At 38.5% G+C, this 11,232-nt stretch overlaps 1 protein-coding gene across 1 annotated transcript; it reads right to left on the bottom strand.

The window, feature by feature from the left end:
• Positions 1-1,025: 1,025 nt before the first annotated feature.
• On the bottom strand, positions 1,026-1,430 carry LOC137659647 (uncharacterized). The gene has a single exon (XM_068394480.1). It carries the CDS (start codon positions 1,428-1,430, stop codon positions 1,026-1,028), a length of 405 nt encoding a protein of 134 aa, XP_068250581.1.
• Between the last annotated feature and the right edge of the window lie 9,802 nt (positions 1,431-11,232).

Raw genomic sequence — 11,232 nt, 5'->3', positions numbered from 1 at the left:
ATTTTTCAATCTCAAATACTGTGTGTTTTTCCTGCTGATCTTAAATCCTCTATTTTCCATTTCTCTACTCCACTCCTCCAGTTCCTCTTCTACTACCTCTCGCCTACTGCTACATAGTATAACATCATCTGCAAAAGCATACACCAAGGAGACTGATCTCTAATACCTTGTGTTACTACATCCATGACCAGATCAAATAGTTAAGGGCTCAATGCAGACCCCTGATGTAGTTCCACCTTTACTGGGAAACTTTCTATTAGGCCTATACTGCTCTTAACATTTGCTTGTGCCCTCTCATACATATCTTGTGTGATTCTTACGTATTTCTCAGGGACTCCATTTTCTCTCATACATCTCCATAGCTCCTGACGTGGTACTCGATCGTATGCCTGCTCCAGGTCAATAAAAACCATATGTAATCCTTTCTGTTTCTCCCGAAGTTTTTTCACCATATGCCTCAAAGCAAATATCGCATCTACAGCCCCTCTTACAGACATAAATCCAAATTGTTCCTCACAAATTGTTGTTCAATCTCTGAGTCTCTACTCAATGATCTTCTCCCATATCTTCATAGTATGGCTTATCAACTTTATGCCTCTGTACTTGCCACATTCCTTGATGTCTCCCTTCCCCTTATAGATGGGGATGATTAGGCTTCCTTTCCTTTCCTCTGGCATCTTTTACTGATTGAAGATCTTTTGCATCAGGTCCCACAAGAAATCTATGCCTTCCTCTCGAAGACTCTTCCATACCTCTACTGGTATATTATCCGGTCTTGCAGCTTTACAATTTTTCATCTTCTTTACTGCTTGTTCTACTTCTCTTCTAATCACACCTATGGTAACTGCCTCGTTTGGGAGTCCATCTTCAAATACTGTTCTTGGGTTCTCCTCATTCAATAGTCTTTCAAAATAAGTTTCCCACCTTTTAATATCATTCTCTTCTGCTAGAACTATACCATTTCTTTCTTTTATTTACCTTATCTGCCTTAGGTCTTTAGATACAGCATCTGGGGCCTTGGCAATTCATAATATTTTTTTCTGTCCTTCTGGTGTTTCCATCTCTTTATAGACTTCATTTAATTTTTCTGCCTTCCCCTTTGCCACTGCTCTTGTCTCTTTCTTTGCCTCCTTATAGTTTTCTTTATCCTGCTCTTGTCCTGATAGATCTACCTTCTTCTTAGCTTCTTTCTTGGTTTTTACCCGTTCTTGCACCTCATCATTCCACCACCACAATTCTTTATCATTTGTGATTCTTCTTCCTGATGTCTTTCCAAGTACTTCCCCACTGATCCTTAGAATCACTTTACTATTCTTGGTCCACCATTCTTGTACATCCTCATGTAACCTAACTGCTTCCAGCAATCTTTCCTTAAACAAGACTCTCAGTTCTGCCTCTTTCAATTTCCACCACATATTCTTTGGGTCCATTCTCGTTTTTTTACTTCTCCTACAATTCTTCTCCACTGTTATCCCTACATCAAGACGTCAGTTGCCTTATGCACCCTTTCCAATGCCTTCTACAGGAGAGAGTCATCTCTGCTTTTAAAAAGTGCCTGTCCGTGATATATCTTTGAATTTGTTTTGTATAAGATAATTCATGAACTTTAGAGCCCAGCCACTGAGGGAGGGGGGGGGGAGCCTCAACTTGGGACCGGCACCAAGTTGAGACTGGCTTAACCCCCCGGCCCCCTCAGTGGCTGGGTTCTAAAGTTCATGAATTCTCTTATAAAAAACAAATTCAAAGATATATCACAGACAGGCATTTTTGAAAAGCAGAGATGACTCTCTCCTGTAGAAGGCATTGGAAAGGGTGCATAAGGCAACCTACACCTTAATGTGGGAATCACAGTGGAGAGGAATATATGTATACATTGTTAGTGTTGGTGGTCATTGCGCCACCTTTTTTTTTTTTTTTTTTTTTTTTTTTGTTAAAACAAAGACCCCACCAGCAAGGACTTGGTCGGCTAGCCACGAGCATTGGGACCCTACCCAGAGCCTCACCCACCCCCCAATCATCCTATACCAGTCTACTCCCTTTAAGGTCTCATTTCCAGACAGCCTTTATGGACCACGTGGCGGCATGTAGATCCCAGGAGAAGGAGGGAGGCGAGATGTGAAGGATGTAGGAACACGTGACCAAGCCTGACTAATAGGACAGCGGTCAGGCCAATTCCCGCTACCCCCCAATTGGGGGCCAAGTGGGGTTGAATCTATCCAGGGAAAACTGGGTCTTTTTTTTCGTTACTCAGCCTCGGTAAGAGTACCATCATCTCCCTTCACCCTCAAGACATCAGGGAGGCTGGACCTGACACCCTCCACAGGGGAGGAACCAGTCCTTTTTACTAAGGTAAGGTGTCTGATTTTGAGATCCTCATCATCCTTACCCAACCTCCCATCCCTTCCTTATCACATCCCATTTTTCCTTTTATCCTTTAAAGAAAGATCCTACCCTCTGAACCTTTTAACCTATTCCCTGTACCCAAACCACTTGTGCCGTTTGCTCCTAGTCTTAAGTAATTCATCCTGTGACAGTGTTGATTCCCATGTGTAGTGTTTAAATCCCTAAGCTTTGCACTTTCATTTAATTTGCTTAAAAGGTTTTAACCACACGACTTCATCGTGTTCCCAGCCTGTAGAAGTAAGTGCGCTGTTAATAATTTAACTTAATTCCCTTTCCAGGGAATGTGATTGCTGTGCTGAAGTCTCATCCACGGTCCATCAAACTCCACTGGAAGCTCGTCGTGACTTAAATTAAAATATAATTATATGTTATGCTCCCCTTTCTTTTATTAATTTTTATTCAAATATTATTGTAAATAAAACTATTTGTCGGTATCCCTTGTCTCATTTCCGACTGGCGACCTTTTCCATTGTTGTTTTTTTGTTATGGCCCTTGAGTCCCTTAAGCAAGGCCAGACTCGAACCACGGGCCCGTAACAAACTGGCGACCCTGCCAGGATTCGCTAAGGCAGTAATTTCAATTTATTGTTATTAACGTAAAATTCCCCCTTCTCCGTTTTTAGCGACTTGACGAACCTCAATTTCATTTCAAGTAAATTATGTTATCACTGGAGTTGGAACCGTGGAAGAAAACAGCAAAAGCATTCTATTTTCATTGTTAAAATTTTGTGTTTATTTGTGCGTGTGTTCGCACCGCGAACCCTTTTGTTTTAAAACCCACGTGGTAGAATTTAGTCCTATTGTTTAGCAGGATAGCCAACCGCGTGAGAAGAATTTGTGTTGTTTTTTTTTCTGAGTATTTATTATCACAGTGGTTAAAATTTCTTATTTATTAAATATATTGTGCATTATGTGAATGTGTTATTTTGTGTTTAACAAAAAAAAAGATAAGTGAAGTGAAATTTACGAAATTTTAGGACAAAAAAAAAAACGTGACAGGCTGAGCACGTGTTCATTTCAAAACGTGGCGAACCTGAATTAACTCATGCCACCGCCGTGTTTCCGAACGAAGGCAAGGTTTGTTATTGTTTGTTTTAATTATTGTTTACGAATTCTATGCAGACCCGAGATTTTAGCCGAATTATTGTACGTTGGTAAGTGATTCACGCACATATCAATCATTTAATTTTGTGCATGGAATATTTTATAATTTATCTTTAGTGCTAGGATACAGGCTAGTTTCATATCGAAACTCTTGGCTTACGATTCACGTAAACGTTTTACGGCAGTGAGACATAATTCTGTAGAGTAACGGTAAGCACACACGGCATTCCTTATTTAAATTTTATCTTTTGACAGTAAGGGTATGTAATTTCCTTTTGTTACGTTTTCGTGGGATATTATTTTTATGTACATTTTTGAAATGGATAATTTTCGTACGATTGTGTAAAATTGTTTACCTAAAGACAAGGGATATACGATATCACATTCAATTTCATTTTTTCAGTCAGGGTATAGTATCATTTAGATAAAATGTTTGGGAAGTGTAATTTCTTAAATTCATTTTCTTTACTAAAGGGAAAGTATGTAAAGGGGTTGATTTTCTTAGCGAAGCAATAAGCAAACTCAGTGACATTGTTTGTTTTATTTAATTTATTATATTTTAAGTATAAATATAAACTTTGCTTCAAGTCACAGAGTTGCAAGTGGTGTTGCAAGAACGCACCCACACATTTTACAAATCCATTTCTCATGTCTAGCATAGAAGGGTCACACATCGTGGAGATTCCATTTTTTTTCTTATAACTAGAATAGAATGGTCACATATCGTGGAGATTCCATTTTTTTCTTAAGACTAGCATGGAGGGTCACACATCGTGGAGATTCCATTTTTTCTTATGACTAGCATAGAGGGTCACACATCCTGGAGATTCTATTTTTTCTTATGACTAGCAAAGAGGGTCACACATCATGGAGATTCCATTTTTTCTTATGGCTAGCATAGAGGGTCACACATCGTGGAGATTCCATTTTTTTTATGACTAGCATAGAGGTTCACCCATTGTTGTGATTCCATTTTTTATGACTAGCATAGAGGGTCACCCATTGTTGTGATTCTATTTTTTTTATGACTACCATAGAGGTTCATTCACTGTTGTGATTCCATTTTTTATGACTAGCATAGAGGTTCACCTATAGTTGTGATTCCATTTGTTTTATGACTAGCCTAGAGGTTCACCCACAGTTGTGATTCCATTTTTCTTATGACTAGCATAGAGGTTTACCCATAGTTGTGATTCCATTTTTTATGACTAGCATAGAGGCTCACCCATAGTTGTGATCCCATTTTTCTTATGATTACCATAGAGGTTCACCCATAGTTGTGATTCCATTTTTTTTTATGACTAGCATAGAGGTTTACCCATAGTTGTGATTCCATTTTTTTAGGACTAGCTTAGAGGTTCACCCATAGTTGTGATTCCATTTCTCTTATGACTAGCATAGAGGTTCACCCATTGTTGTGATTCCATTTTTTTTATGACTAGCATAGAGATTCATCCATTGTTGTGATTCCTTCTTTTTTATTGACTAGCATAGAGGGTCATCCAAAGTTGTGATTCCATTTTTTCTTATGACTAGCATAGAGGTTCACCCATAGTTGTGATTCCATTTTTCTATGACTAGCATAGAGATTCACCCATAGTTGTGATTCCATTTTTTTTTTATCTCTAGCATAGAGGGTCACCCATAGTTGTGATTCCAGTATTTTCATGTCTAGCATATAGGGTCACCCATAGTTGTGATTCCGTTTTATCTATCTTGTCTAGCATAGAGGGTCACCCATAGTTGTGATTCCATTTTTTATTGTCTAGCACAGTTTTATATATATTGTTACTTGTTTTGGACGCATTGCAACCAGACAGCCTACGCACGCACCCATTGGCGTGCTCCCTGTTTTTCAAGTTAGGCTCCTGGTCAATTACGTGTAAGGCTTACTATTTGGTGATAGTTCTTTCTCGAGAGTCATTTTATACAGCCATTGTGCATTTTGCCCAGCTCCATCTTCATCCTTCCTTCCATAAGACTCTTGCGTAAGGCTAGAGTGTCTTTCCCCTCCGTGTAATTTCTTGCACGATCAAAATCGTACCTTGTGCTGTCGAGTTGTTCTGGTCGCTGTCTCCACAAAAATTTAGCAAAATGACTGCTGCTGAAATCAGTGCATTTGTGGATTTGGCAGAACGACAAGGCTATGAGGGAGAAGTATTGCGAAGGTATGTGCGAGAGCTCATGAATGAAGCCAAAACCCGGAAAAGAACAGAGCAAGAAAGGATGCGGTATGAAAGAGAGGGCGCATGAATTAAAAATGCAGGAGATGGACGCCCGATTGGCACAGCTCAAGAACTCGCCCCCTCAACGCAATGGTGCCAAAGTCCAGCAGGATAACTGCAGTGAGGTCCTGTGTATTGAAGGAGTCACCAAGGAACTCCCTACAGCTGAACTGAAAGCGACCACGTCCCAGCTCAGTAAGAAATGCGGACTAGGGGCAGTGAGTGATAGCCGTGAGGGCTACAACTTGCGTTTGGGTCAAGAGCCCATGAAGGTGGTACAGCAAGTGCCCCTCAGGTGCATGAAGGTTGCAAAGCCAGAGCCCAAAGGAGTGAGGATGCTTCCTGCAGGGGAAGACAAATTGTTCGGTGACATTGACCTTGGTGAAGTAGCTTGACTAAGTGAGGAGGCCCAAGAGACTTCCTCCTCCGGCAGTGAGTCTGAGCTTCGTACGCCAGAAGTTAATTTTGGTGAAGGTGTGCCACTTTCCACCACAGGGGATAGGGCTACTTCAAGCATCATGCAAGAGGTCTCAGAGGAGGGCCAGGGGTCTCCCTCTTCTCACCATGAGTCTGAGCTGAGTACCCGCAAATTCAATCCGGATGAAGCTGTGCCACTTAACACCACTGGTAATAGGACTAACTCAACCACCAGGCCAGAGGTCTCAGAGAAGGCAAGAGGCGAACCACCCATCAGCGCCGAGACAGAGCTCATCAAGTTCCAGCATTTGGATGAGAGGCTGGAAGACTACAGGGCACCTGCCTACTCGGACGAGGCTGGAAAAAGTATTCCTTTTCATGGTGTAGTGGTGTGGTATGTAGGTTCCCTGACCAGGAGTAAAGGCGGAAATCGTTTTCGATTAACAATGATCGATCGTTTCATGCGCTGCCTCGAAGCTGTGACAACTAGGTGTGCTTATGGCAATTATGTGGACCAAGAGTTCCCACTGACAGTCCTAACGGACCATAACCCAGCAACTTACTTGACTGAGCTACATAGGGAAAATGAAGGGCTCATGAGGTGGGGCATAGACCTCCAGAACTACAACTGGAAGGTCAAGCGCCTAAAGAGCTTAGATGAGAGAGATGTGGTCACCCGGCATTAATGCTCAGTGCACAGTGCCATGTCCCTAGCCTGTAGTCATGGTCAGTAGGTAAATCTAGTTTGTATGAAAAAAATTATAATTGGCCTTGGTGTCTCCCCAGGTAGATAAACTTGAGGAGCCATTTTGGCCTCATTAATTACATTTGATTTATTTTTATTGATTTCTTGAACAATCGCATGTTGTAATATGTCAAGTTATTTTAATTTTCATTTGTCCCACTGCACTAGGTCACTTAACTTTAATCATTTGTGGCATTTATATTTTTACTTTTGCATTTTTAATTTTTTTTAGTGGTTGCCTCACAGCCAGCACGCTTATTTCTATGAGGCACTTAAAGTTAATTTACTATCAAAATTAAGTAAAATTATGACCCTAGTTGCAGCTTAGAAATTAATTCATTATCATGGTGAAACTCACTGAGGGAGGACTCATTAAGGCTAGTGGCTTCAGACCTTGCTTGCAGAGTTCTTGTCCTGTTCTAGGACAAAATCTCTGCTAAAATGGGGTGCTGTTATTAATGGAGGTCATTGCACCACTTTTTTTTTCAAACAAAGACCCCACTAGCAAGGACTTGGTTGGCAGGCCACAAGTTTTGGGACCTTACCCAGAGTCTCACCCCCATCCAACCATCCTATACCAGTCTACTCCCCTTGAGATCTCATTTTCAGCCATCTTTTACGAACCACGTGACAGCGTCGAGATCCCAGGAAAAGGAGGGAGGCAAGATATGAAGGATGTAGGGACACGTGAAAAAGCCTAACCAATAGGACAGCGGTCAGGCCAATTCCCCCCCTACCACCAACAATAGAGGGCCAAGTGAGGTTGAATCTACCCAGGAAAAACTGGGTCTTGCTCTTCGTTACTCAGCCTCCGTGAGAGAACCATCATCTCTCTCCGACCTCAAGACATCAGGGAGGCAGGAACTTTGTACAAAGGAGGAACCAGAGTCCTTTTTACTAAGGTAAGGTGTCTGATTTTGACATCCTCATCATCCTTACCCAACCTCCCATCCCTCCCTAATCACATCCCAATTTTTCCTTTTATCCTTTAAAGAAAGATCCTAACCCCGAACCTTTTTATCCTATTCCCTATATCCCAACTATGTGTGCCGTTTGCTTCTAACCTTAATTAATTCACCCTGTGACAGTGTTGATTCCCACGTGTAGTGTTTACATCCCTAAGCTTTGCACTTTCATTTAATTTGCTTAAAGGTTTAAAACACACGACTTCGTGCTCCCAGCCGGTATAAGTAAGTGTTCTGTTAATAATTCAATTTATTTCCCTTTCCAGGGAATGTGATTGCTGTGCTGAATTCTCATCCATGGTTCATCAAACTCCATGCAAAACTCCTTGTGGCTTAAATTAAAATAGTTATCTGCTGTGCTCCCCTTTTATCAATTTTTATCTAATTATTATTGTAAATATACCTATTTGTCGGTATTCCTTGTCTTATTGCCGACTGGCGACCTTTCCATTATTCCTTTCCTTTATTACTGCCCAGAGTTCCTTAAGAAAAGCCAGACTCACAGCACGGGCTCATAACAATATATATATATATATATATATATATATATATATATATATATATATATATATATATATATATATATATATATATATATATATATATATATATATATATATATATATATATATATATATATGATAAATTTTGCACATTTAGATGTGTTTTTTCATATTCAAATAAGCCATATATTTTTGATACATTAATGTCTGGATTCTCTTAACGACCTCAGGATCAGAGCCCCTGGTGAAATCACACAGATACAAGAACTTGTGACCAACCAGGAGTCGAACCCTAGTCCGACAAACTTGTATAGACAGTGACTTAACCACTTGGCCACGAGTGGTTAAGTCACTGTCTATACAGGTTTGCTGGACCTTGGTTCGACTCCCAGCCGGTCACAAGCTCTTGTCTCACTGTGATTTCGCCTGGGGCTCTAATCCCGAGGTTGTTGAGAGAATCCAGACATTAATGTATCAAAAATATATGGCTAATTTGTATATATATATATATATATATATATATATATATATATATATATATATATATATATATATATATATATATATATATATATATATATAGATATTATATATATATATATATATATATATATATATATATATATATATATATATATATATATATATATATATATATATATATATATATGTAATGTATGTATATTATATATGCACATACATACTTTATATTTCTGCTTGTTATTCATATATATATATATATATATATATATATATATATATATATATATATATATATATATATATATATATATATATATATGTATATACAGGGTCTACATTTAGTCTCTTTACAATTTGGAAAATATTTTACAATTGCAAAAAAAGACAGACAAATATATGGAAAAAATATAACACCTGTCTATACTGGGAACAATTAGTTGCACAAAACACATCAAGTTTGCTGTACCATACCCTCATCAATGGTGGCAATAACATTCTTTTACTTGAGATCAGTGATGCCCCGTATCTTTTGTTCGATACATGATATTTCTAACATAGCTCCATGGAAGGAATTGCAAGGAAATGATATCTTGTGAGCGAGGTGGCCAAGGAATTGGGCCATCCCTGCCAACCCACCGGTCTGGAAATGTTCGATTAAGGACCCCACGCACATGCAGTTTCCAATATAGTGGTGTAACTCCTTGCTGGAAATTTCTGGGCAATTGAACGTCAATTTAGTTGTGGTGCAACATATTCAGTAAAAATGTCAAGCTAAACAACTCCAGTAAGTGATGTCCCATTGAATAAAAATGGACCAACGATTCAATTGCACACGATCCTATACCACACATTCGCCTTTGGACTATCTAGAATCCAGATGAAATTCCCTAAGCACACGGCGATGTTCTGATCTCCAGATTCTCACGTTGTGTGCTCATATTCCCTGAAACTTGAAAGTTGTCTTATCACTAAAGCAAACTCTGTTCCAGGGTGTCAAATGTTAACTATTCTTGTCTTGGTTTGTCATCTACTTCGAATGCCTGAATGAGTTCCATTTTATAGGTCGACTATTACGTACATAGGCTAAAACCAATAAATTTTATAATTAACTTTTTATAATCATAGACTTTATGGGATATGCCTTAACGAAGTGAGAGGGTTTGCGTATCGCCATGATCAACAAAGCTGTACTAGTCAGGGCCACCAATACTAGGTTTGCAGCAAGTAATCAGACGAAAATCTCCCACTATCACCAATCCCCACTGCCCAGCGTGTACTCCAGTGGTCTAAAAACGGCTGCATTTGTTGTTGTTCTATATATATGGATAGATATATAAATGAATACATACACATTTAAGTGTGTTTAAGATGACAATATCTATGGAGATGAAAATGAAAAAAATGCTCTATTTTTAATATCATAAATCTAATTTGAATAATAAATATAATTATAATTATAAAGTATTATAGCTAATGATGTCTACATTAGAAGAAACTCTTGGGGGTCATTAGAGATGTTGCAATAAAATGTCTAACTACTGTACTTTGAGCAATATTGTGTATATTCTGTAATAATTAATATGAAAATCCTCACTAGCTTACCCATATTTTCCATTTCAGATGTTTGAATTTTGCTTAGCGGACTGCAACTTCCTATCAATGTCATTTGGATCTGAGTAAATAAATCCCTTTCTGGTCATTTCCAAATGTTTGGAATAAACTTCAAACAGTTATCTGATGCTTAGTTGGAATTTTTGCAACATCGGTATCATTATCACGAAGTGTCCACAAAAACCAGTCTTCAGAGAATAATTGTATACTGTAAATTACATATACAATGCATTTCTCTTCCCGATAAAAATAAATGCAAGTTCTTTCAAATAGATCATTAAAGATGATTCAGAGAGAAGTTTCTTTTCTAAAAGCATTATTTTCGTCAATGTCCTTTTTAGAGACAAATACCTTTAGAATTCAGCTGTATAGTGTACGCTAGTGTGACACACGGGTGCCAGCGTACATAGTAACAACATTTCTCTTTTTTGTATATTTTATCCTTTGTATCTTTGCTCTCCTCTCGCACTGACAGCAACTTGTATTGACAGTAGCCTACTGACTAACAGAGACACGAGGCTTTCGTTTATTGTGTGATTGATGAGTTATCCCTCAATTTACCTTACTTTAAATGCCGCTTACTATCGAGTTTGGAATTTGTGAAAATAATTTGAAGTTTATGTCCATGATTAAAACTCTCCACTCTTTTTTATCTCTCTTGGCAATCATATAAATCCATAATATTTATGAAATAACTACAATGACTTTCCCCATTTAATGTCATTGATGACTTCTCTCATGTATAATAATTAGGCAAATTAAAATATGTAGAATTAT

The sequence above is a fragment of the Palaemon carinicauda genome, chromosome 20 (genome assembly GCF_036898095.1).
Source record: "Palaemon carinicauda isolate YSFRI2023 chromosome 20, ASM3689809v2, whole genome shotgun sequence".
NCBI classification, from domain to species: Eukaryota; Metazoa; Arthropoda; class Malacostraca; order Decapoda; family Palaemonidae; genus Palaemon; species Palaemon carinicauda.
Note: the sequence above shows the minus strand (reverse complement) of the source record. Positions and strands in the feature narration are given on the sequence as shown.